Genomic DNA, 26,650 nt, shown 5'->3' with positions numbered 1-26,650 from the left:
CAGTTTATTCGATTTTATTTCTCCTGGCACCGAGCTCAGCCGCCTGTCTATAATTTGATTGTACCGCAAACCATCCCCGGACTGTGGAAGTGCCTGATGCGACACTTCCGCACGGGGTCACAACCGCGCCTTTTGCGCCCTGCTGTGTGTGAGACCCCCTCGAGTGCCGCCGCGGCGACAAAGAGCTTCTCTCTGTCTGTCTCCAGCCCAGTCGCTTCCATTCCTTGACCAAGAGCTTGTTATTTCAAGCTCTTGATGATCCCCGAAGCTAAGTATAGATAGCGCCTTCTGCATGCAGGCTTCGCCTTTCCCATATATTCCAAACATTTATGGCCTCTGCACCCCTTTCTCACTGAAAGTATTTCCTTCCTTTTGGGAGGCAAAGCTCATAAATATTTGTACGCCTTCTTGATGGCCTGTTAGCCCATCAGGCATCATAGAACACTCTGAAACAATAAAGCTTGCGAGAATAAAAGCAAGAATGGTAAAAACATTTTAACAAGTGGTCTTATTGTCCTTAGACTGCATCTGGGGGGGGGGGGGCGCACTGCTCCTCATATTCCCAGAGCTCCTCCGCTTGGAGATAGTGCTCTGTCCTCGGACTTGCAGACGGGTCCAGACGGTGCAGCCTCGGAGAAGGGGTGGTGGCAGCGGCAGTGGCTGCCACTGCTTGTCATCTGCAGGTTTGGTTCCCTTTTAAAGGATGTGAGGATCTGAATTTTATTTTTAATCCAGAGAAAGCTAGGACTGCGGAAGAGCTTGGTCTTTCACGTCATGATCATCAGTGCGGATCCCGTGAACATCCCTGCGTTCTTTCTTTTAGAACAGCCTTCTCTTATTTATTTATTTTTCGATTTATATCCTGCCTTTTTCCTACAAAGGACTCAAGGCAGCTTACCCCTCCTCCTCCATCTTATCCCCACAACAACAACCCTGTGAGGTGGGTTGGGCTGAGCGTCTGTGACTGGCCCAAAGTCACCCAGTTGGCTGCATGGCCGAGCGGGGACTAGAACCCAGATCCTCTGAGTCCCAGTCCCAGGCTCTTAACCACTACACCACACTGGCTCTCTTCTCGTCTCTGACACCCACCTGATGTCTTTGGCCCACAGTGGCAATCGACCCCAGCCAGCAGGCCCAGTGCTGGGGATGATGGGGAATGCAGTCCCCCACATCTCAAGGGCACTGGATTGGGCGAGGCTGTTCTGGCCTGCTTGGGGAATGCTGCTTAGTCAAGGGCTCAGCAGATGGGAAACCTGCCTGTTTTCGGGCTGTTCTCTGCAGCCACGATGGCAGAAATGCCGCTTTACAAAAACTCCGAACACAAGGACGCAAAACACATCTGCACGCACGCACAGTGGACGCGTGGGGATTTCCCGGGCAGTGTGTGTGTGCGCGAGTCCTTCGTTCTGGCCACTCCCATCTGCCCCAGCAGCACCTGTGACTCATGGCAATGTGTCGAGAAGTGTAAGTGGACACCGGGAGGGAGAGGGCTATCCAAGTTCTCGGCCAGCTCTGCTCCGTGCGATGGCGGGGCGGGGGGAGCATGAGAGAGCGAGGGGAGCTCCGGTTGCAGCCCCTCTGGCCACGCACTCCTCTGATCCTTGGCCAGAAAAGCTGCTGAAGGGGCAGGCAGGGGATCCGGCTGGCACTGCCCTGCCCTGCCCTCTTCACACATCCCGCGGCCACCATATCCTAGCAGATCCCGGGGACTTTCGGGAGATGGTTTTCACGATCCAGCATGGAACTTCCCCTGAGAAGGACTCAGTTTTTAAAAAAAAACTGTTGGAAAACACCCATTTCTGGCGAGCCAGCATCTCTTCCCCTGCACCGTGCCTGTTCTGTCCAAGTGGCTTACATAAGACCAGTAACATTAGACAGTCTCTGCCTGCAGGCTTGCAGTCCAAGAAGTCATGACACAAAACGAAAAAGGCGTGAGGGGGGAAGAGGAAAACGAGCAAATTGGAGCACCAGTGAATAGTTTTGTTCCGGCTGGAACAGAAACTGCATGAAGGTGATGTGAAAGACAGACCCTTGCTGGATCTCTCTCCCACTGCTGCAGCCAGGAGAGATGGGGCCACCTTACGAGGGAGACTCTGCGGACGTGGCAGGCAGAGCAGCTGCGTGATCCTGGCAAAGGCATCACTCCTGGGAGGGCTCGGATCCGTCGCCCCCCCGCGACCCTCGGCCCACCCCTCAGACCGTGCTGGAATTGGGGCGTGCAGACCGGGAACCCTTCTGGAGACTTGCACCCTCTGCCAGGCTCCCAGAAGCAAATGGAGACCAAGAGAGGCGCACACAGGCGTGAGCAGGGCCTTTTTAGAAAAAGAGAAAGGATGTTATTCATTTTTTAGCCCTCTGGGGCTGATTCTGGAGGGTGGGTAAAGACCAGGTAGGAAGCTTAAACCTCCCGTACATGCCCGGTGTTCTCTGCCTGGATTGGGCACCATGTGCTCTCAGGCGGAGGGCTTGTCACTGCGTTGTACATCGGTGGCCACAAAGAGCAGGGCCTTTTTGGTGTTGCCCCAGGTTCCAGAGTGAGCCCCCTGGAGAAACTTGCCCAGGGCTTGCGTTGTGGTCCCTTCGCCCTCAGAGGAAGATCCCCTTATTTCCCCAGGCATCAGAGTCTTTCTGTTGATTTAAATCTGATACTGTATTTTAAATCTTTACCCTGCTGCCGGATTCAGTTTGGCTTTCCGTTTTTATTTCATAATGTAGTTTTCAGCTTTTCAACGGTCGTACCTGAGCATATCGTGACCTGAATTGTTGTGGACTGGCCAGGCGGCTTTGGCAATTGCACAGTATAGAAATGTGAGAAATGAATAACTATAAAAGCATATTTAGCGTCGCCTGTAGTTCAGCCATGAGCATTGCTGAGAGGAGAGTTGGGCAGGCTGCGGGGCGGGGGGGCGAGGCCAGGTGTTGGCAGCTGCAGCAAGGTGATGGGTGCTTGGGAGCTGAGTAAGGTTTTGAACTGCGCCCAAGTGCAAAGATCTGAGCAGGGAAGGGGAGAAGAGCAGCCCTGGAGGTGACCTTGGCTGCGGCCTCTCGGAAAGGCCGAAGATGAAGCTCTTGCGAGTGGCTGGGCTAGAAACGGGGAGGAGGGGAGGCCCTCTGGGCAGAGCCAGGCAGAGTCCCCGTTGGTCTCCGTGGCTTCAGCCCAAGCCCTTCTCTGCCGGAAAACCGAGGCTCAGCTCTCTTGGGCCTGGGTGACCTCTGAACGCTGCCCTGCAAAGGGATCCTGATTCTGGGATCCTGAAGCAAACCAAAGAGAAGGAAGGAATGACGAGCGGATGCATTTGTGTCTTGCTATAAAGTGCGTGGCTGGGAGCAGAGAAACGAGAGGGGTTTGGAACATGTCTCTGGTATGCACCTTGGAAAGCCAAGGACAGGTTGGAATGGTTTTGGGTTGGGGGGCAGAGCTTCTCTGCCTCCTTGGGGTTCCAGCCCAGGTTCCCCAGAGGGCCATACCCCCTGTTCCTGCGCTTCCCCCTTTCCCCCAGCCGTCACTCATTGGCTGGGTCCCTGGCTCTTGTGCCAAGGCTGAGCTAATCGTAGCTTCAAGCTAATTCTGCTGGAGTTTTGGCCCTGACCTTTTGCCTTGGGCCCCACCCACTGCCAAGATGTCCCCCCCCCAGCGACTCCGAAATTGGATTCAGCTGCAAAAGGTTCGACACACCTGCTTTTCATTGTCCTCAAGGGCTGGTCTATCACATCCAAAAGCCCTGTGGCACCTTAAGGACTAAGCAAACATCCGGTGCCTTACGTTTCCGTGGATTAGCACCCATCATTCACTGCAGAGGGCTGCAGAGCGTGTGGTACTGGAAAGCTGGGAAGCTTTTCAATCCACTGTGGGATTTCGGGGTCCCCTGCTTGTCCCATCTTCACGCACATGCTGCTTTGCTGAGGAACGTGCCTGGGACCCCGAAAGCACATTCCCATCTGCAGCCTTCCTCTCCTCGTGTTTCCTCAACCCTTCTTGGAGTCGAGGCATAAGGCCAAGCCCATGACCGCCCCATTGCTCCAGCCTGAGGTTGGGGCAGGTGTTCAGAGAGGCCGCCCGTCTCCTCGAAGGCCACAGAGGCCCAACTGAGGAGCCTGTCAGGACGATCGGTGGAAAACTGCGACTTCCAGAGGCAAATCCAAATTGTGACGGCTGACTCTGCCATCCTCAGCGGAGGTTGCCGCTGCGGCGTGTGCTTTCCTCCTTGGCCGATGCTTTAATCCTGCCCCTTGTCACCCAGAGAAGACTGGAGGAGTAGTTTCAAGCGTGATGTGGGCCCCTGGGTGCGTCACCGTATTCGCACGGCGATGTGCCAACCAGCGGGAACGGGCTTTGGAAGCAAATCCTATGCTAATGCCTCAGAGTTTAAAATGATAATGATCGCTGCTGAGAGATCCCCAGTGCTGAAAGGAGATGCTGAATTTGCCCTGGGAGAACATGATCTGAGCCACTCCAGAGTTGCCAGAGCTGCCCCAGCCGGAGACCGTTGATGGATGTGGGATTCCCGGCACCTTTTCCCAGATCTAGGAGCAAGGGGCCTTTTCAAGAGCAGGGTCGCCGCACCAACTGTCTGCACGGCAGGAGCAGGGGAACCCCCACCCCCCGCTGGCCTAAGTGGCAGGCAAATTCCCCGAGGATCACTGGAGCCCTTCCGGCAAAACTGGAACAGACAGAGCCTGGCTCATTTCTGCACTCGTCCAGCCAGGCCGCCGCCCCCCCCGGCTGCCGGCACCATCCGTCTCACACGCCCATCCTGTCCCCCAAGTTGCAGCACCCATCTTTCTGTTCAGCGTTTTAGTCACCTTTCTCTTAGGGAGGGAGGGAGGGAAAGAAGGCAGTCAAATATCAAAGCTAAAACCAATTTCCATTAGAATGTCCGGACACAACAAAGCAACTAATCAAACCCACTGATGCTTGAAAAGCCCATCGTATTGCCTTCAAATGCCTGGAGCAAATCAAGTCCTGACTTCACGCTGAAAAGATGTCACCGTTGGCACTAGTCAGGCCTCGCTGGGGAGAGCATTCTCCAGTCAGGGCACCACCTCTAAGAAGGTCCCGTTTCCCCTGTCATCCTTTGAACTCCTCTAAGAGCACCTTCAGCAGCTAAGCACGGCATGTGTTGATTGGGAGTTAGAACAACTATGGATGGAGGCAAGTTTACGGCCTCCGTGGGGATAAAGGTTTGGGACTGGACGTCTGCCTCTCGTATGTGAAGTCATCACAGTGATCTCCTGAGATTCCTGTTTCCAAGCCCAGAATACATCTCCCCGCAAAGTCTCTATCTTGATGCCTTAGATCAGCCTTCTTCAACCTGGCGTCTTCCTGATGTCCAAACCATCTGGAGGGTACCAGTTTGGAGAAGGCTAAACTCTGACCGAGAGAATCCTTGGCACTGCATAGAGCAAAAGTCCATGTTGCAACTAAGAAACTAGGGCCCGAATTTGCTCCGTTTCCCCTCCACTCCGAATTGTCCTTCTTGTTGTGTTTTAAATTGCAAAGCTGTGGGGAGCAGTGATCTTACTTCAGACCCATGGAAGCTGCTCTGGGAGAAGGATCTGAATAATAAAATGGCAGCGTGAGCCCCACCCTCATCAACCCAATGAGTTCCCCCTGGAACCAGGGGCCCTGGTGCCAGTCCCCTGCTGTGGAGATCTCCTCCATCCAAGGATGAGCGTGACGGGCAGAGGGTGCTTTATAAGGCCAGCAGGTCATTTCAGTTTGCCTGGGGGCAGCTTGGGAGATGGGCCAGCACTGCCCCCCCCCCCCCGGTGGCCATGTACCCACGTGCTCACAGCTAATCCGAGCAAGAACCTCGCCGTTGGCTCCGAGTCAGCCGGTCACACACGGACCGTGATGTCACCGGCTCGAAAAGGCAGGCAGCATCTGCTGCCCAGCGGCATTCGCTGGACACGAACAACCGGTGATGCAACCACTGTTGCTTGCGTCCAATGGAAACTTCGGGTTCGGTTTACAGTTTGTGATGCCTCGCTCTCCACGGAGCCCTTGGCCCCGGGCAAAGCGCCTGTGTTTTAACCTTAGGCTTCAACCCGCCGGAGCACGCTCGCTTCCCGGAACAGCCTGGATGTTCTCATCTCCCGTCTATGTCGAATGTGGCTAGCAGAAATCAGCTGATTTGCACCCGTCCACCAAAGCCCTGCGCACGAACACCTGTGTGCCCCCCTCATCCCCGCCCCCCCCCCGGTCGAACCCTGCCCACTGGAATGCAGGACCATTCATACCGTAGGTTATTTTGCTTTAGACCAAAGGAGACCACAGGGAGCATTCAGGTCCGAGCAGAAGTCGGCGCTTGCAGGCATGCCGTTGTCCCGATGAGCTGGGTTTTGGAATTTTGTTTAGGCACTCTTAGATCTCTCCGTGGCGTGACCTGGACTGACCCACGCCAGGAAGGGACTTCAGGGAAGCTGCGATCTGGATACCGAGCCCAGGGCAACAGGCCCACTGCACCCTGAAGCCCTTGTGATGGAAGCGCACTTCCGGGATCTGCCCCCCCTGCTTCCCTCTGCTTCTGCTGCTCTCCCTGCTGTGCCGAGGTCCAGCCTTATGCTTCTTGGGATCTGGACCCAGCCCCTAGGCGAGGCTTCTTCAACCTGGTGCCTTCCAGGGGTTCAGCACTACAACTGCCGTTCCCGCCCATGGGCCAGGCGTGCTGGCCATGACTGACGCCCAGAGCATCTGGAGAGCACCAGGTCGGCTGGTTTATGGCCCCTGGGCCCTACACGTGTGTGCAGGAGGAAGGGGCAACGGGCGCAGGAAGGGGACTCGCTTCCGGCTGATCAAGCCCCGTTTCGGCAAGCGGGGGGATGCTGTGCCTCGGAGGGCCATCACGTCCAGGTGGTGGATCAGACCCTTAGACAGGTGCGGGGGCGGGGGGTCGCTTAATGGCTCGCGGGTAGCCTTCCCAAGTTGCTCTGTGCCCCCCCCCCCCGCAATCAGGGGAGTTGCACAGAATAGGGCAGCCTTGTCTAAAGCGTGGCCAGGCGCAGGGTGAGGCCCTTTCTGCCTGCTCGTTGGAATTATGTTCTGGGACTGCTGCACACCTTTTGTCAATAGCTAAGGAGGGGTGCAGCGGCTGGGAATGTGGGCTTCCATCTTGGTATGATCTTCCGAAAGAAGAATTCTGGGAGCTGCTCGTGTGGGGGGGACCTCACTGGACACGGTGCTTAGTTCCTCCCCCAATGATGCCCCCCTTGAACCCGGAGCTTCAGTGCCTGCTCATGTGTCGTGTCCCGTTAGGATACCCGCAGCCGGAGGTGACGTGGTATAAAGACGAAGAAGAGATGGACCGTTACTGCGGCCTGCCGAAGTACGAGATCTTCCGCCACGGGAATCGCCACACGCTGCAGTTGTACAAGTGAGGAAAGAGGGGTCTGTCTGTCTGTCGGGGGGGAGCTGTCATCTAAACATGATTGCTTGGGATGGAAGTGAAGCCCGCCTCCTGTTCAGCTGACCCCCACGGGCTGCTTCCTAGGATATGCCTCTCCCACAAGGGGCTCTTGCACGTAATTCGGGTCACCTTTGGAAAGGTTCCAATGCAGCGCTCTAAACCCAGCTCTGACATTTCCATTTGAGTTTTGGGGGAAGCTGCGGGGAGCTGGGGGAGGCTTAGCTGGACAGCAGTCTCAGCAAGCTGCCTTTAGAAGGGTCTGGGGCAGAGGAGCAAAGCCACACTTCCCCTCCACCTCACCCCGTGGGCTTGAGAATTCAGGGTTTCCGGCGAGTGCCATTTGCAGGACAGCCCCCCCCCCCCAAAAAAACCCTGAACCACATGGACGTACATTCCATCCACATCATCACCATCTCTCAAACCTGCTTGCCAGAATGCACTCACTAAAGCTGGTTGCAGGTTAGGCCGGGGGAAGGATCAGGGCCACGCCTGGGACTTCCACACATGGCTGTGCTGTGTGCTTCCACGCTTGGCTTCCGCCTGCGAAGACCAGGGAAATGCTCCCGGCCAAATAAAGTTCCGGGGCCAGGCAATTCCCGGGGAGGGAAGCGCAAACGGATCCATTGCCAGGCTGAGGGGAGGTGGCCAGGCTTTCTCCAAGAGGTTGCTACTAGAGTTCTTTTATGGAGGTTGGGCTTTGGAGGAGGAGGAGGAGGAGAAACCAGAGAGGCATCCTGCATGCGCAGGGAGATGGATGTGGGTGTGCAGCCGGGCTGTGCCCGTTGTTGGAAGGTGTTTCTAGAAAGCGCGCACATTTATCAGGTGGGTGGGTGAGGAGGCCGCATTCTTCCCAGTCCCGGCGGCTGACGAGGAAGCAGCTCCCACTGGCTTAGAGCTGACTTGATGCCCACAGCCGGGCGACTGATCCCGGCCCTCCGAGCCACGTTGCTGTCCAGGAATGTGCGAAGGGGCTTTGCCTGTGTGGGGGAGGCACGCTGGGGCTTATCCGCATTCCAGCCACATTTGATTCGCTTTCGTGAGATGATCTGGCTCGGCTGTGCTTAGCGCCCAATATGAATTCCATGTGTTGGGGGGGGGGGGGGTTCAGCGCTCCCACCGTTTCCCATTTTTAAAAGCCTTGGGAGGCGGCAGGCTCAGTGCCTTGCCCACCTCAAGTGGGGAAGCCCATCGGTGCGTTATTACTCTCGGTCCTGAGGAATGCCGACTGTGGGCACACCAGGTAATGCGGAGGGCCCAGGCCCAAGGGCAGAACTGCATTTCGGGGAAGCTGCGCCAAGTGGGGGTGGTCCAAAGCGGTGGCTGAAGATCTCCCCTCCACTCGCAGCCCACGTTGGGCTCTGGCAAAGGGGGGGGGGGGTAAATAAATATTCTGCAATTGTTAAGGAGCTTTATTGTTTTAATTCATTTGGGTTTTTTTAAGGTAACCAGAGCGCTGTTTTTGGTAGAAAGGTGGGAAATGAGTCAAATGAAGAAATAATCAAATAAGGACCTCCAGTTGCTGATCTTGAGAGTGCCTAGATGTCGGGTGCAGCGCCTCAGGCTGGAAAGGAATTCCCCTCCCTCCCCCCCTCCCTTCCCTCCCCAGCCTCTTTCCTCCAGCCACCAGCTGTTGGGGGCTTTCCCAGCTTTCCCAGTCTGAAATGTCCCCCCAGCAGCTTCGTTACTGGCAGGAAGAAGTTTTAAGCTAATGCTGCTGGTATTTTTGGCCCCCCACCCCTGTGCCTTCAGTCCCACCCACCACTGGCGTCAGCTCAGGGCCTACCGAGTCTCCAGAAACGAGGGTCAGAAGTGCAGCTGGGCACGCTCGCGTCACTTGTGGGCCCGGCCCCCTGCGGCTGCACCGCTAAGCACGTCCTTCCCATTTGCATGTGATCTGCCCCCCCCATGCGCTCCCTGGGCAAGAGAACGGGGTGGCGCCAGTGCCCGGCCTGCCAAGGGGAGCTGGGCCCGAAGAGCTGAAACCGGGGAGCCTGAAGTCAGCCCTTTGCTGCACCAGTTTCACTCATCCGAAAACGCTGGGGGCTCACTTGGCGGCTGCATGGCTGCAGGGCATCCTTTATCCTGGAAGGGGGAACCTGCTGCCCTCCAGGTGCCAGGTTGCAGCGCCAGTCATGCCAGAGGGGCTTATGGGGGCTGCTCGTGCTCCACACTTGGAGGACCTCCGCCGTCCCGCAGGCTCCTGCCGTCAGGCAGCAGAGAAGCCCGGGCGACCCTTCTCTCCCGCTGCGCGTTCTCACGGCACCGTTGCCCTCTGCCCGCAGGTGCAAGGAGGAGGACGCCGCCATTTACCAGGCCTCGGCCCGCAACAGCAAGGGGATCGTGTCCTGCTCCGGCGTCCTGGAGGTGGGGACCATGACGGAGTACAGGATCCACCAGCGGTGGTTCGCCAGGCTCAAGCGGAACGCGGAGGCCAAGCTGCGGGAGATCGAGCAGAGCAGGAAGCGGGGAAAGGAGAACGTGGAGGTGGAGCTGCTGAGGAGGGTGAGCCCGGACCGGTTCCAGAGGAAGCGGCGGCTGACCGGGGAGGTGGGCATGCGCTCGGGCACCTCCCTGTGGGACAGGGAAGAGGTGGCCAAGGTGCGTGTCCCGGAAGGGAAGCCTCGGTTTGGCGAGGACGAGAAGCCAAAGAGCAAGGAGCCTGCGCTTCGTGCCAGCACAGCCCTGCTCTCGAAGAACTTCATAACGGGACAGCTGGAGGCGGACATGGCCACCAACGGGGACTCTTCGCTCCAGAGCGGGGAGGAGAATGGGGAGGAGGACGCCAACGGCTTCCTGTCGTACATCTATGAAACTGTGGAGAAGATGAAAACCAAGCCCACAACCAAGGACTTTGCTGCTAAGAAGAAGAAGAAGGAGGAGGGCGCTGCCGCCGTGCCAAAAGCAAGCAAGGATGCTTCCCGACAAGAGGACGGGACCCGGCCCAGGAGAAACATCTCTCCGCAGAAAGAGGCCAAGCCCGTCCCCTCGCCTAGAAAGATCTCACCGGCGGCAAAGAAGGAACACCTTAAGGAAGCCGAGCCCAAGGAATCTCCTAGCCGGGTAGCCAAAAAACCGGCGCCCTTGCCACGTTCTGCACCTTCTAACACGGGAACTGCTGATGTGTACTTTTCTCTGAAAGAGATGTATTTTGAGAATGAAGCGAAGCCTGAAGTAGGGTGGAAGGCACCCGAAGCGAAAGCAGGCGAAGCTGATACAGGCCGCCCGGGGGTTGATGCCTCCGCTTCAGTAGCAACTGTCCCAGAAACCAGTCTGGGCTTGAAAGGGGCGAAAACAGAGCCAGGGAAGCAGAGATCCCACGAGGAGCGGAAGGCCCCAGCGGCAGGCCCCAGCGGCAGGGGTGCCAAAGCAGTCGCTGTCGACACAGCGGCGCACTCGAGCACACCTTTGGGGCCGCATCCTGAGCAGGCCGCACAACCTACAGCAGAGTCCCTTCAGTCCGACGAACGCGCTGCAGAAATGGATGCTCAGCCCGTCGGCCAGGCCTCGGAGACCGACCTCGGCTCGCGAGAGGATGGACGGGGGACGGCGGGGCTCATCCGCGAGACGGACCTGCCGGAGGATCTCCCCGCCGCAGCCGAGCCTGCCCAGCAGCCCCAGGAGACGGTGGGTGCCGACGCGTCCGAGCCCGGGCGTGGCGCGAGGCGGGGCCGGCCGGGGCCCTCCTTGGAGGAGCGGCTGCCTGCCCGAGGGCCTTGTGTGGTACTGTGCGCTCCGTCTTCTGGCGAGGTGGGCCTCATGCAAGCATGTTTCCAAATCGGTTGGGCAGCAACTGCCAAGCAAAGCTCCGCGCCGGCTATTTTTAGCCGGATGTGCTCGACCAGCATAAATGGGGACGGGGCGCAGGGCGTCTCTCCCGGCCAACACTGACCCCTGGCTTCAGGGCACTGCACCAGCCAGGCCTGCTACCTTGGGCCGGGCCGGGCCGGGCCGGGCTGTGGCCAGCGGGCCGGTCTGTGGCCAGCGCGCGGTCAGTCCCGGGCCGCTACCAGGCCCTCTGCGCTTCCCCTGCAGCCCGAGCACAGCTGCTGCTGGCACTCACCGCTCCGGTCCCGCGGTGTCAATTTCCACCGTGCGCCCGGCGTGTTTGCCATGCAGTTCTGCCCTAGGGAGGCGGCTGCCCCTCTTTCCAGGCGGTCTTCCTCATGGAGGGGTCGTGCGCTCAAGAGCCACGCGGCTGGCACCGGAGCGATCCCTGCGGCAGCAGGGCGCGTGGGGGTCTTTTCCAGCCCGGGCTTCCGTGGGCCCAGGGCTGAGGGGGCTCCTCTTCCCGGGCAGCTGGGCAGCGGCGTCCAGAGCCCGCACGCCTGCCCGGCCGAGCGCTCCAGGGCCCGGGGGCTGAGGCGGGAACGTGCTTCTCACATACTGAGTGACTCTTGGCCGTCCCGGCCGATGCCAAGACTCCCGGCTGCAGGCTCCCTTCCTGCGTCTTGCTATGATGTCTCGGGCCTGCCAGGTGGAGCGTGGTGCAACAGGGGGGTCCGTGGGGGTGGGTGCTGCTGGCGCCACTTCTGAACGGCGGCCACGCCTGTGACCGTCCCCGTTGTCAAGCCCGCAAGGAGAGGCCGAACATTTTGGGAGGAATCGGCGCACCGGTTCCAGCGGGTCCTCAGTGAAGCCAGTGGGTGCAGTGGCCCATTCAGGGCCCGGCCCCTGCAAAAGCGCATTGCTTGACAACGGGGTGCGGGGGGAACGCGCGTTCGCTGCAGCGATTTCCCCCACTCAGCCCAGGGGCTTGTTCTCGGCGCCAGCATGAATAGCCGCCCTTTGCACACCGAGTCCTCCCTGATGCCTCCCCAGAGCTCCCTCCAGCGACCTGTTTTAGGGGGGAAAATGCGCTTTTTGTTGCCTCAGGGTGCAACCCTACGCGTGTTCAGACGGCTTCAGCTTGCAGGGAGCGTAGTCCTCCCAAACGCGCACCTTCGGATTTTGACAGCCGCAAATCAGAAACGCTTGCTGGCTTGATTGCACATCACCCGGAATTCCAGAAATCTGCTTTCTGCTTGCCGACCGCTGTGCTGAAGTGTCGGCTGAGAGGATGTCCGCTCTGCAGGGAGGGTCTTTTGACTGGTCGCCCATTGAAGGGTCAAGGCAGACTCAGATCATCCTGTTAAAGGGAGACGACAAGCTTCTTTGTGTCGTCTGGTCCGGATTCCTTGGAACAAACCAATGGATCGAGTCAGGAGAGGGAGTTCTGGGCATTCCCTAGCGGCAATTCCGGATTCTGTTCTCTCTCTCTCTGACGTTCTGGCCAGGCAACCGGCAGCCCATCCCTCTGGTGCTCGGCGGAGCGGGGCACTTGTCCTGCGTCTCCCTCCGCTCTGTATCAGCAACATTCATGACGTCTGCGGGGTCTGTAACCATCAGCATGCAGTTCCGAAGAGACCACGTGTTGTGGTCGTTCACTCCGACAGCTTCTGCTTGGGAACTCGTCCCGGTGCTTGCCGGATGACCTGCTCTTGTGCTTCGCCGTTGCCCGGCTCTGCGTGATGGGCAGCAGCTGGGCAGGGTCTCCGGGAGAGGCTTCCGTCAGCCGTGCTCCAGCCCCCAGCCGGGACCTTGAACGGGGTCTTCACGGGGATGTTTTAGGCTTAAGAACAGTCCTGCTGCCCCCCCCTTGGCTCAGTCCGGGAACAGGGCTCGGTCTTTCCCTCCGCATCGAGGGTGTCCTCGCGATCCCTCGAGTGGTGACGCGGCACACATCGTTAAGGATTGCCAGAAAGCCGCTCGATCCAGCGTGTGTCCGCGGCCCCGCTGCACCTGACGCAGCAGGACGTTTCTCGTCCGCGTCTTGAGGGACGTGAATGGATGCCCATCGCCGCCCCGCTCCGCATGACGCAACGCAGTAAAATTCCTTTTGCTCGCCTGCCACGGCCTTCCGTGCAAGACCTGGGTGTACCAGCGGCTGCTGCATCTGGACCCGTTGCACCGTGGCCAAGCTGCAGCAGCCAGCAGTGCGTTCTCCATCGTCCTGCTGCAATGCTGCTGCAGAGGCCTTCCTGCCACGCCGTTCGGGCCAGGCCACGGCTGCCGCTTCTGCCGCCAGGGGGCTTCCTCCCCTTGGAATACTTACCGGCCCCCTTGGAGAGGCTTTCGGCCATCGGAAAGTGCTGCCGCCCTTCTGGAATGTGCTTGGAGTGCCACCATTTTAGGAGACGCAACGCAGCCCTGGGTGAGGAAGGGGCTTTCCCAGCTAATCGCAGGGTCAGATGCTTCCTGCCCGTGTTACCGGTTCCTCCAGTCTTCGGGCTCGTGCCCGAGTCCTGGGCCACAACAGGTGTGACATGTGAGCCCACCATCATCTCAGAGTTGAGGCAGCTGCTGGGAGCTTGGATTTTGATGGGAAGGGGGGCTGCTGGGCAGGGGGGCATTCAACCCCTTCTTCCACACCAGGGCCCCCGTCTAATTCCCCCTGCAAACTCCGAGCAGCCCCACTAGGGGGAGTTGCAGCCATCTGAAGGTGCTGGTCTCCCCACACCCTGCCCCAGGGCAGGCCAAAGAAGCGTTGAGGGGTGCAAGGGGGAGAGAGTTGGGGCGGAGGATAAGTGGCGTCCAACAGCACCTGCAGAGACAGGGATGTCCAGCCCTGCCCTTTCCTCAGGCCACATCTCTGCCCCCCCCCCCCGTCGGGACAGAGCTCGCCCCTCGCATGCAGCAGGCGGTAGGTTCCATTCCCAAGAGCGGGGAGGACAAACAGTTCTCTCGCCCTTCCCCTGCACCTTTGCTGCTCAGTGCCAGCTTCACCGGGTTGAGGTCGGCCTCGGCTCTCTTCTGTCTTCCTCCTTCCTTTGGCGTGGAGCCTCTCCCTGGGCTGCGCCGGTCCCCCTCCACCCTCCAGGTGTGCGCCTGCAGCTTGCCTGCTCTTGCTTGGACGCCTGGCCAGGGCTCGGCATGGCCACTCCTCCGGAGCCCGATGCCCGTCTTCCCAGGGGCGCTTTGGCACTGCAACCGCGGCAGCCCAAGCAGCTTTGCTCCCGGACTCCACCGGGCAGAAGCACCTGTTTGTGCGGATCCCGTCACCTCCGCGGATCACCGTTTCCAGCGCAAATCCACTTGGCAGAAAGGAGCGTGGCAAAGCTGGCCGCTCTCCCCGCTCGTTTGGTGTCGCCGCAGTTCGTACCAAACAGCAGCGTGATGGAGCCAGAGAGCAAAAGGGTCGGTCTGACGGTCACAGAGGGCATCGATTTGAACAGCGACTTTCCGAAATGCTGTGGAATGAGCTCAGGTTGGAACACCCACGCTGCAAAAGGTGGGCAAGGGAAAGGCAGGGCGTTTGGAAGTGCGGGCCTCAGCAGGATGTCCCTGGGCCAGGCTGCTGCCTGGATCCCTCTCAGTAAACCAGTTCTGCTGGTTTTCATCTCCGCTGCAAGAGGGTCTTCGGTGAAGCAAACAAGCTCCGCTGCCATTCGAGGCCGAGCGCCCCAAATACTTCGCATTGCAGCAGGGCACAAAATGGGTGAGGACGGTGCCTCGTTCAGGGGGTTGTGGTGGGGTGGCCGATGGGCCCACTGCCCGGCCCTGGCCGCCGCGTGAGCCTCGCTTTTTCTTCATCCCTCGAGCAAGAGGAGGGAGACGTCAGGGCTGGCTGCCCTCCAGGGCTTCCTTGACGTCAGAGGGTGTGCTGTTTCTCTTGGTTGGTCAGGCCTTGGACAAATCCACGAAAAACATGTGACCGCCCCCCCCAGAAAGAACTAAGCAATGGTGGGGGGGGCAAAGCACCATTCCGAAGGAATTGCTCGAGTGCTGTTTCGCTCCGGAGCTTCCAGCAAGGCTGGGTCTGTTTTGCAGCAACAGGTGCATTTGGGGGTGGCTGGAAAATGAACCCAGGCCTGGAATGGGGAGATCTTGCCATTTTCTTCTGTAATGCCGGGCCCCGATCGATAGGAGCACCGTCGTGACCTGGGCTGAGGGAAGACTTCCCCAGTCTGTATGTTGTGGATAATGGCCCCCGTCATCCCTGGCCATTGGTCTTGCTTGCTGGGCTGTTGTGATCCCAACATCTGAAAGGCGCCACGTTCAGGAAGGCTGATCTGGGGCTTTGCATTTATTAAAAAAAATAGATTTATATTCCATTTCCCCCCCAAAGAACTCAAAGTGGCTTACATCTTTCTCTTTCTTAACAACAGCCCTGTGAGGTAGGCTGGGCTGGGAGTCTGTGACTGGGCCCAAGCCACCCAGTTCGCTGGCTGGCTGAGTGACTACTGGAACCCGGATTCCTCGAGTCCCAGTCCTGTGCTCTTAACCACTGCGCCATACCGGCCCGTATACCGTGGCTCTTGATGTTAAGGACGAAGGGAGAGACCAGGGACCCTGGAGCCGTGGGGTCTTCACATGATGTGTGTGTGTTTCATTGCACCTGGCAGGACCCTCTGCTGAAGGGGTACAGAGCCTCAGGCCTGGAGGCCACGCTCAGCACTTCGGGGGTTCCCTCTTGGGTGGCCACGTGCCCTTTACCCCCGACCACCGATCTTGGAGTGTCTTTCTAGGTTGGGCATCCCCCTCCCCCTAGTTCTAAACTTCAAATGACGACATGCCAGCCCTGGCGGCCAGATCCCCGCGGGCCTTTGGCCCAGGCTGCGCCCCCTTGGAGCTTCTCCCAGGTGGGGTTGGGCCTCCGGCTGGACGAGGCCCCTGGCGCCCAGCTGGCGAAGGCTGCTGGGGGCGCCTGTGAGGGCCCGTCTCCATGCTCGGCCGCCCTCTTGCTGAACTGGAGGTGCCGAGGCCCAGCGGGGCTCGGGTGCGGCCAGCAGGATCAACTGCCTTGATCGCTGGCCTCTGCGGTTCAGTGGATCGGGCCGCCGGTTACGGGGGAGACCTTTTCCTGCCTGGAAATCCACAAACCAACAAACCAGCCTCCTTGAGATGTGTTGGACTACAACTTCCTTGGTCCCCAGCCAGCGTGCTGTTTCTTAAAACTGCGAAGTCTTTCTGGGCCACTTTCAGGACACCCGAGTCCAACACGAGGTGGCTCCCACGGAAGTAGGAATCCATGGATGCTGGCAGAGCTGTTCTGTTTGCATCTCGCGGATTCGTAGGAATCTTCTGCCCTTCCTTCACTGACTGACTGCATCGGGATTTTTACGCAACAGCAGGGCATCATGCTCTGCTCAGGCTAATTTGCATTCGCACAGTCGCTCGAATCCAGAATGGTCCGTGCACGTTTGCGCAGAGGCATCCCAAGGTCAAAAACGGGGCCACAGGTGCACGGAATCCGCATGGCCAAGGAAAAGCAAGGCAGCTCCGATTCCGAGAGACCGGGCTTCATCGGAATGGGCTGGAGCTTCTCTGGCAGCCCTCCCGCCAAGGGCTGCTTCGCCGTTCTCGGCCAGGAGGGCTTCACTCGCACAGCCTCCTCCTCTTCCTTCTGGCTTTAATGCTTTCCTCCCTACCAACGACATGGCTCTGCTTTCACAACCTCCGCGCAGGCCGCGGCCCCGGGACCCCTCTGCTCCGCTCCGCTCCGCTCCACTCCCCTCCCGCCCAGCCCTCGCTTAGCCAACCCGACGGATATAGCTCGTTTAATCTCCTCCAGACGTCACTCCTTCCAGCCACCTGATCCCGCGCTCGCTGCCATGGTGTTGTTCGGGCTGCTATTTCTGGTGTGATTGCAGCATCCTCGGAGGGAGGGGGCCGCTCTTTGTCCCTTGCAGGGTGTGCCCCGGGAGCCCCGGGCCTCTGCTTTTGGGCGGCAGCCACGTTTCACGGGTGGAAAGGTGGCCCTGTCCTGTCTCCGGGCATGTTTCCAAGTAACTCAATAAAAATCCTGCGGTTTGCAATCAGGAATTAATCATGGGCCTCCTCTGCATAGCTTATTAGATCCAAGGGTTTCCAAGGAGGGAGGAAAGAAGCAGAAACCGTGGGTGGGGTGGTGGGCTGAGAGAGCAGCAGCTGCAGGCGGTGACCACCGGAAGCTGCGCCAGCCTTTCCATCCTGCTTTCCTGGAAGTGTTTTGTAGACCAGCAGCCGCTTCCTTGCTGGCTGGTGGATGGTGGGAGTTGAAGTCTCCTGCCTCGTGTAGATGCTTTCTTTCTAAGCTGGCCTTTGCTAGCCTGGTCCCCTTCAGATGCGTTGGACTACAAAGACAATTTCCGTGCTGCCTGGGGGACAATGGGAGTTGAAGGCCAACGTGTCTGGCGAGCATGTTTTGGGAAAGGCTGCCGTAAGCAGGTGCCAGCTGATGCGTCGCGAGTTCATCGCTGCCTGCTTGGAGTGCTGTTGCGCAAGGCTGGGCTCCGGTGGGCAATGCTTTGGAGAGCAGAAAACAACCCCCTTTTCTGCAGATCCTGATATGAAGAAGGGCTTACCAAGGGAGTCAGAAATGTCCTGGCATTTGAAAAGATGAAAGAGTAAAATGGGAAAGTTTCAAAAAATGAAGCCCAGTAAAATGAGCGCACACCTGGTTTGGTGCTCTTGCCAACGAGCCCAGAGCATCTGATGGCAGGCGAAAGAGTATTTTACCAATTCCTGGGCCATCCTGAAGCATCCTTTGGCTCTGGGGAGAAGGATTTGTGAGGATTTGTGAGAATTCAAGAGAAAGAATTTGTAACCTCTGTTGTTTCTGGTTGGGAATATCCATTGTTCAGCTCATGATCTTTGAATGCATTAAGAAAGAGCTGTTTTTGAGCCCAGCTTGGCCTAAGCTGTAATTTATATCAAATATTTGAATGGAAATAATGGGAGGACATCCTGAAGCAACAGATGGAAAACTCCCTTTAAAAAGAAATGGGTTTTTTAACAAAGAGGAAAGCAAAAGAACATGCCAAGATTATGAGCCAAGAAAGAATTGGGGTGTGTGTGGAGGGGGGTATTTTAAGATGGTTCTTCAGAGAAGCTTATAACTACCACACTGGTTCTGAATTGAGTTGATGGACCTTTGCCCATCGCTCCCAATAACCTTCCCGTGACCTGGCATTCTTTGTTCCCAGGGGCCAGAAAAGGTATCCTTGACCTTGCCTGTTGTTTCTAATCTGCAGACTCCAGATTCAAGTCTTCGAGAAGAAACAAACCAGGAAACTGGCTATTTTGCCTTAAATAAAGGTGTCCCTGGAACGGCAGAGACCAAACGGCCCGAGGAACAGATTGGCTCCAGCCCAGAGAGCCAAGAGCTAAGTGAGGAAGACAACCAGGATGCCCCACGGGCTCCCCAGGCACCTCCAGCCTTTGATCCTACACCACCAACCAGGAAGAAGCATTTGCGTTTGAAAGAAGATGTGGGGAGGCCTCCCTCCAGCACTGGCAGCAGCCCAGCTCCCAACCTTGGGAGGGCGGAGTTAGTCGCTCCCAGATTAGCATATCGGGAGGCAAATAATGAGGCTGGACCTGAAGCCCAGGTGGATGGACTTGCCTGGCAGGAGGAAGCAGAGAGCCTGGGGAAGCAGGAGGAAATGCTCCCGGGGCACAAGAGCCCTGGTCTGAAAATGGATCGGGAGTGCGAGGATGTGAGGCCTCCAGCTGCCGCAGCCAGACCGTTCCTGCCCCCAGAATGTGCCGCAGACACCCCGGTTCCCCCCCGAGGCGTCTCAGAGGAGCCTGGCGGGATTCTAGCGGCAGCGAGTCCTCCCGCTGGCCGGAAAACCCAAGAAGCAGCTCCGCTTCCTCCAGAGGAGGGCAGCCTGATGGAGGGGACGCAGTCTGTGGCCCATTTGCTGAGGGAAGTCAAGGGAGAAATGGAAACCCAGTTGCCAGCTCAGCCGGCACCGCCTGAATCCGAGCAACAAGGCCCCAGTGCTGCGGGCGAGCAGCTGCACGTCACGGAAGGGCCCCCAGTCCCGCCAAGGAGCAAGGGGAAGGCGGAGGAGGGCTTCCTTCTCGGCAAGAAGCCAGAGGTCAGGGCTGCGGAACCGGAGAAAACGGGCCCCAAGGCTCCTGGGACACAGGACTCGCCCCAGCTGGAGACCGCCATGGAAGAGGAGCAAGCCGAAGACAAGGCCCAGCACAGCGACCTTGTCTCCTCGTTGAAGAATTACTTGCTTCTGCTCTTGAAGTTGAGCACAGAGCAGGATAACGGCAAGGGCAGCCCCAAACGGGAGGCGAAAGCTGTGGAGGGAAGGAGTCCACCGACTGCTATTCCGAGGCACCTGCCTGATGTGGGCATCGCTGGGCTGACCCCCAGAACGTCACGGAAGATCTTTGAGCGCGTCGAGACAAACCAGCTCTTCCAGAGTGCCGAGAGCGTGCAGCTGACTCCCAAGACGTCCAGGAGGCTCACGGGGATGATCAACCGGGAGATGATGCTGTGCCAGGAGGGCCTGCTGGCCGACCCGGAGGCCCCTGCGTTGCCCTGCATACCCTCAATCGTGGTGGGGGGCGTTCCCGGAGAGCCAGCGGGGCTCCCAGAGCTGTCTCCAGAGACGTCCAGCGAGGCGGTGGGGGCCCTGCCGAGCGCCACCCCGCAAGAGCTGGCGTCCGGGGCGCGGCGAAAAATCTTCCTGCCCAAAGCTAAGCAGGCCGAGGAAGCGGAAGGGGCCGAGGGCCACGCACGGCCCAAGAGGGACAGCCCCAGCGTGTCCCCGCAGCAGGGCCGCAGGAATGCAGCGCTCCTGCAGACCTCGACCCCGGGCTCTCCTCCTGCGGAGAAGCGCTCGCCGACGCTCGCCAGGAAGATGGCCATGCTGGAGGTGCCCAAGATGTACGAGGAGCCCGCGGAAGAAAGCCCGACCGCGGCAGACCTTTCCCTGGCCGCCCCGGAGGGTCTGGAAGAGCCTGCGCTAGAAGTCCAAGCCACGGAACCCCGCAAGGCAAACGACCCGTTTAAAGGTGTGGGGGGGGGGCAGGCATCTTCCTGAGTTCTGGTGATGCTTCTGTGCCCGGTGGTGGAGGGGGCAGTTCGAACTGGAAAGGTCCCCAGCGCAGGAGGGGCGAGAGGAAGCGGGGGGGTGCCTCTTTTCTTCCTTTTGGTGGCCCCCGTTCCCTCCCCACAGCATTCCCCTGTCACGGAAGGGGCTGGGCACTGGTGTGCGCAGGTGCAGGTCACCCACGGCCACCAGGAATAGAAACCCTGGAGAAAACCTGGCAAGACCGGCCTAGGCGGCCTTTGGGGCCGGTGGGCATGTTTGACCATCCGGAACCCGGTCCTGGCTGCGCGCGAGGCCCTGGGGGAAGGAACCTGCTCCAGAGACAGGACCAGGCAGAGGCGGGGGCTGAGTCTCGCGGAGAGCAGCTTGTTAACTTTGCGAAATGGTGGGAGAGGCTTGGCACCTCGGTGGGGGCCGAGAGAGGCACCTGGGGCGCATGGTGCTGGTGGTCCCACATGGCCACACCGGCTCCTCCACGTGGGGGCTGGCCCCTTGCTGTGGCAGAGGGAGCAGCGGCAGTGGGGCGCGGCAGACACTGGCGATGCCCCGTCGGTGGGAAGGTGTGGCCACGGCGGGACAGGGCAGGGCTCCCGAGGGGCCCTCCGTGGGGCGGAACCCACCCGCAAGCACCATGGAGAGCCCCTCGAAAGCCCCCAGGCCATCGGAGGGGGGCTCACAGGCTACAAGGAGGAGCAAGAGCCAAGGACGGCGCTCTAGAACAGAATTCCGCCTGAAACCTTGGATAGCTGCTGCCAGTCTGTGTCGACAGTATAGGGCTAGCTGGACTCCATATAAGGCAGCCTCCCCGTCGCTGAGCTCCCCTGCTTGCATCGAACCGCAAGCGGAACAAGACCCTTCCGTAGGCCCGTTCTCAATGCCTCTCACCTGGCACAGCGTGCCCATGTCCAAGATCCTGCAGCGCCTGAACCGCTCCGCCAGGCTGGTGTGCAGAAGCCCGGCTCACCTACCACTGGCCACTTTCTTCCTGTAGCCCCACAGGTGATCCGCAAGATCCGAGCCGAGCAGTTTTCCGATGCCTCCGGGAACCTGAAGCTCTGGTGCCAGTTCTTCAATATTCTGAGCGACTCGAAGCTGACCTGGTACAAGGATGAGGTCCCCGTGGCCAGTGCCAGAAGGAGGTCAGTCGCGTGTGAGCTGCCACAGGCCAAACTGGAAACATGCCCCTGCCCAACGCTGCAGAGCGGCTTCCCGTCAAAGTCTGTCATGCTGGCCTAGATGGCCCAGGGCCCGGCCCCAAGCCAGTCGGCTCCTGTGATCCTGCAGCTTGTTCTTTTATCCTTTCCGAGTTCTTTGTTCTTCCTTCTCTTAAGCAACCCAGGAACTGGAGGGGAGCAAACCAAGGGAGGCCAACTCTGCTGGCCCCGTCCGGGGATGCGAGAAGGGCACGCGGGTCGTGGCTGAAGGGATGTGCTGGTCACCATTTCCCCAAAAATGCCAATGGGACAGATTTTTTATTTTCATTTCCACATAGACCTCATCTCTACGCCTGGAATCGTGTGTGGGGCCTTTTTTTATTATTTTTTTGGAGCGGTGGTGCAGTCCGGGAAAGCAGCAGGGACAAAGCTGGGCCAGCGGCACGAAAAGCGACCACAACAGGCAGCGGGGCATTGAAGGGATTAGGTGGAGGTTGGAGCTGGAGGGGGTCCCGGCACCTCCATGGCGCAGAGATCCCCGCGGGCAAAAGCATTTCTCCTAGGCTGCCGTCTTTCCGAGAGCGCTTCCGAAAGACGGCAGGGAAGAGCAGGGCCTGATGGCAGCCGGGGGAGATGCCCCTGCCGTCTGGAGCAGCCGGGGCCCCGCTCCTCCGCTCCCCTCGGTGGCAGCCCGAGGGCAAGTGCGCCGTTTGCCCCGTGCTCACCGCCCTGCGGCTCTCCTCCAGCTCTGGGGACGAGGGGCAGGCCGCCCTGGCCATCGTGCAGGTCTCCCTGAAGGACCGCGGCGTGTACCAGTGCACGATCCAGAACGAGTACGGCACCGACTCCACGGACTTCCTGCTGAGTGCCGAAGGTGAGACCGGCCGCTCCTCGGAGGCCTGCGTGGCCGAGGGGATGCCATCTGTGCCCGGGCGGTGGGGGGCTTTGTTGGGCCTGGCTCTTCCCGGTCATGCTGTGATATTGGCTGGGGTGGGCCGGTCTCCTGGCATGCCTCAGGGCTGGCGCTCAGAACGAATCTGGCCTCTCGGGATCCAGCTTTCCCGGACGACTCTGCCTCATTCCCCTGTGCCTGCCCAGTCCAGACAGCTCGTACTCAATCCGGGGGTTCCCTGGCTCATGTGTAGTTTCCGTTCCCCCGTTGTGAGAGATGGCACCGCCTCTCCCAGGTTGCTGGTAGGAAGATCCTCAGGCCAAGATCTGTCGGTCCTTTGGGTGCTTCCGGCACTGTGGACGCTGCCCCTTTGCCTTTGGTCCCCCCCCCCACGAGAACAGAGTCCCCCAGAGCTCTACCAGCTTAGCCCCCTGGCCGGAAGATCTCCGGCAGCCCTGCATTTGTGCTTCTGTACTTACCTTGGTGCCAGCCAGCCCTTTCCTGGGCACAAGCAGGCAACTTTGGGGCCGGGAGAGGCACGGAAGCAGCCCCTTGAGGCTTCTGTGAAAGAGAGAGAGAGAGAGAGAGCGAGCGAGCGAGCCTTAAATGCCTGCAGAAAGCATTTATTGGTGCCCAGTGCATTTCAGAAAATGCTTTTCTGATCATTGGGACCCCCTTGTCTTTCGGTAGATATGCTGAGGAAAGCCAGCTTCACCAGTGTTCTTTGCACAAAAGCGTTCTGCCACAGCAGCAACTACGAAATACATACTTGCGAAAAAGGTGTACACATGTGCTTTAATCAATGGAAGAAAAAGATCTACAATTTCCCAAGCAGCCACAATGACTGTTCACATTTGAGCAAATGCACACAGAATTGTGCATGGATGTTCATGTAGGAGGACCCAGGTGCATCGCCGTCTCTCCGCTTCACACATCCTCACTCCAAGACGTCTCTCTCTTTTCTCAGTGCTTTCGGGATTTATCTCCAAAGAAGAAACAGAAGGTAGTGTGTCCAGGACCCGGTGTGGTGAGTCTGCGCCCCGCCGGGCAACCCGGCCTGCTGAGCCAAGCGCAGCTCCCCCTTGTGCCACCCGGAGCAAAGGGGGCTGAAGGCCAGCAGGGGGGCCTCCCCTTCCCCTTCACGCCGAACCCGGGGCTCAGGGAGTGGGCTTCTGCTTTGCGCCCAGCCCCGCCTTCTGTCTCCCTTGGTCTCTGCTTCCCCTTCCTCAGCCTGTGCTTGTGCGTGTGCTTGCACACGGAGGAAGCCCCCAACATCACTAGGTAGGTTGCCCCTTTGAATGTGGGGAGTGAGCCACTTGTAGGCCTCCAGCTGTGCCTGGGTGGCAACTCGTGCCAGCCGGAGTGCCTCTGCAGTGCTGAGGCGCAGGGGGACCGGCGGTCCAGCATCGGGAGGGCCACGTCTGCTTCGGACAGCTAGGGGAGCCCTGAGTCCCACCTCAGGTGACGGAGCAGGAAGAGCACGGCTGAATACCTGCAGCGGCAGCAAAGTCAGGCCTCTCAGGGCAGGCCGAGCAGAAGCTTTAGACTCCGGTCGCCCAAAGCCCCTGCTGGCCAGCATGAGCCCTGGCCAGGAACACTGGCAGATGACTGCAGGGAGGAAGCGCCCTCCCCTTCTAAAAGAGCCTCCAAGGTTGGGGAGACAGATCCCGATGCTGAATCTGCGGCTGAAGTGCCAAGCTGATGGACTCGGAAACCGGCCAGGCCAGCGGCGAGAGTCCCGCAGCTTCACGCTCAGCTTAGTGGGCAAACCGAGGCGGCCATCCTGCGATCCTCAGCCTGAGGACTCGGCATCAGAGGGCAGGCCGGGAGAGAAGCCCGGCCCCTGGCTGTGAGGCAGGAGCCCAGCCTCCCAGGGGTGGAGGGCTGCTCGGGCTGGGGCAGCTTCGCTCCTTGGGGCCTCGTCTCGGGCTGCGTCTCCTGTTCCTTCTGTGGCAAAGCTCCCCCTCCGTGCTGGAGAGCCTGTGTCTTGCTCTGCTGGGTCGGAGCTGGAGCAGACCCGGAGAGCTGCATCCGCTTCTGGCCCCACAGCCCTGCCCTGCCCGCTTCTCCCCCTCTCCTTCCTTCCCCCGCACTTCACCGTGTCCTCCGTCCTCCCTTGCAGCCGGAGAGGAGATCGAGATGACGCCCATGGTGTTCGCCAAAGGCTTGGCCGACTCCGGGTTCTGGGGGGACAAGCTCTTTGGGCGGATCATGGTGGCGGACCTGGCGGTGGGCCAGGGCTTCCTGCACAAGGCTTGCCGCGCCCGGGCCATCTACGGCCTGGAGCCCGTCTTCGAGTCCGGCCTCACGGGCATCATCAAGATCCGCAACCTCATCGCCTTTGGGGGGCGCAGCGAGAGCACCCTGGTGGAGAGGAACTACGAGATCACCATCCAGGTGTGTGGCGCAGGGGCCGGGAGAAGAGGGCCGGGGGACGGGGCGGGCGGGAAGCTGCGGGCGTCCGAGCGCAGGAACGCGCATTTTATTCGGACGCGGGGGGAGCACACGCACCCCCAAAGGGCCACCGAGCCTGTGCGTGCCGCGCTCCCGCGCAGCTCCTTGCGCCCCAAGGACGCCTTCTCCTTTGCCCTCCCAGGAGTGCAAGATCCAGAACTCGAGCCGGGAGTACTGCAAGATCTTCGCTGCGGAGGCCCGAGCCATCCCGGCCTTCGGGCCGGTGCCCGAGTAGGTCGCAGGCTTCCCGGGGCCAGGCGCGGGAGGGCCGTGCTGGGGAGGTGCTGGCCGAGCGCCCCGTTCTTCGAGGGCGGAGAGGCGCTTCCCGCTGCGGGACCGGCCCGCCAAGTGCAGAGCGGCTGGGGTGGCGGCGACGCAGGCAGAGCAAACCGCTGAGGTGGAAGGCGCAGCCGCAGGGCCAGCACCGACCCCCGGCGTTCCTGGGCAGCTGCAGCGGTGGTTTAACTTCCCGCACGGCCAGAACAACGATGTGCTCTGGGCATCGCGGGGAATCCTGCCCGGCGTGCGGCTGTTGCCCGCCGCTGCAGAGTCCGTTCTGGAGCAGCAGGGCGGGAGGAAGGGTGCTTTGCCTCGGGCCTGCTGCCCCCCCCCCCGACACACGGAGGGCAGAGCGGGCATGCCTGCCGCCCCTTTCCAGACGGAGGCGTGGGTTGCCATCGTTGGGCCGGGCCGCACCTCTCGGCCCCTGACCCTGACCCCTCAGTCGGCTCGGCCCCACGGCTCGGCCTCGCAAGTTGCCCCTCCCCGAATGAGCTCAGGTGGGGGTTTCTCCCCGCACAGAATCATCCCGCTGTACCTGATCTACCGCCCGGCCAACAACATCCCGTACGCCACCATGGAGGAGGACCTTCCGGGCCAGTTTGAGCGCTACTGCGGGCGGGAGGCCCCGGCCGGCTCCTCCGAGGTCGGGCAGAAATGCTGCGCCTTCCAGCACTGGCTCTACCAGTGGACGAACGGAAACATCCTGGTGACCGACCTGGAAGGTGAGGAGGCTGTGGCTGCTCCCCGGGCCCTGCGTTTGGGGACAGGCCATGGGGGGGGGCGGGGGGAGTGACACCCTCGGCCGGCCTTCCCCAGCTTGGCAGCCTCCAGGTACGCCAGCCAAGCAGCACCCGCTGCTGAGATTGATGGGAGTTGTGGTTGCCACTCTGGGAGAACGCCCCGTCTGTGGGAGGCCGGGGATTGAAATGTGGGGGACCTTGTCGTGCGCCCCCCAGTGGACAGCCCCATGAGCCCCGCATTGAGGGGGGCGTCATTTTCTGCATGCGCTTCAGCTGGGAGGGAGCAGCTTGGCCCGCCTCCTTCCCCGCCCCCCCAGAGGAGGGCCGCCGAGGCTGCAAGGAGTCCCGGATCTACGGACCCCGGCATGGGCACTGAGTTTGCCCGCACGCCCGGCCCTCCGTGCCAGCGGCCAGGCGTGTGCGGGCGGGTGGGCGCAGTCCAGCCGGGCGTGAGGAGAGCCCTGTCCGCCGGGTCCAGGGAGGGCCGGTGGAGCCGCTGAAGACGGCCGGGACTCGGCCTCGGGCGGCGTCCTTGTGCAGCGCTGCGCAGCTCGGGGGGGCACAGCCCCCCTTTTGCACGTGCTCTTGCACGCCGGGGATCGCCGCGAAACAGAGTTCTGCTGGCACTGGAAAGGGGCGGCCTCAAAGACCCAAGAACTGCTCTGACCCCCCGCCCTGCCTCCCACTCAGCCGTTTGGGGGGGCTTGTCCCCCGCCCTGCCTCCCACTGCGCGCTAGCCCCCGGGCACTTCCTCGGAGTGGGAATGGAGCCCGGAGGATCGCCTGCCCTGCTGAGCGCCTTTCGGGTCCGCCTCATCCGGGCTTTTCCCCCCGCAGGTGTCGGGTGGAAGGTCACCAACGTGCGGATCGCCACCAAAACAAAGGGGTACGTGGCTTCCCAGAGGCGAGAC

The 26,650-nt window shown here is 60.2% G+C and overlaps 1 protein-coding gene across 1 annotated transcript in view; it reads left to right on the top strand.

The window, feature by feature from the left end:
* The window catches only part of ALPK3 (alpha kinase 3), a 33,282-nt gene that overhangs the window by 5,312 nt on the left and 1,320 nt on the right, over positions 1–26,650 (top strand). The window contains exons 2-11 of the mRNA XM_044450499.1: positions 7,256–7,373; positions 9,689–11,030; positions 18,398–20,180; positions 21,210–21,357; positions 22,119–22,246; positions 23,232–23,267; positions 24,387–24,661; positions 24,861–24,949; positions 25,520–25,722; positions 26,577–26,625. Of these exons, the coding sequence (XP_044306434.1) occupies positions 7,256–7,373; positions 9,689–11,030; positions 18,398–20,180; positions 21,210–21,357; positions 22,119–22,246; positions 23,232–23,267; positions 24,387–24,661; positions 24,861–24,949; positions 25,520–25,722; positions 26,577–26,625 (4,171 nt within the window). The remainder of the gene's footprint in view (positions 1–7,255; positions 7,374–9,688; positions 11,031–18,397; positions 20,181–21,209; positions 21,358–22,118; positions 22,247–23,231; positions 23,268–24,386; positions 24,662–24,860; positions 24,950–25,519; positions 25,723–26,576; positions 26,626–26,650) is intronic.

This window comes from Varanus komodoensis, unplaced genomic scaffold, assembly GCF_004798865.1.
Source record: "Varanus komodoensis strain SLA01 unplaced genomic scaffold, ASM479886v1 scaffold67, whole genome shotgun sequence".
NCBI classification, from domain to species: domain Eukaryota; kingdom Metazoa; phylum Chordata; class Lepidosauria; order Squamata; family Varanidae; genus Varanus; species Varanus komodoensis.
This window is presented reverse-complemented; position numbering and strand designations above follow the sequence as displayed.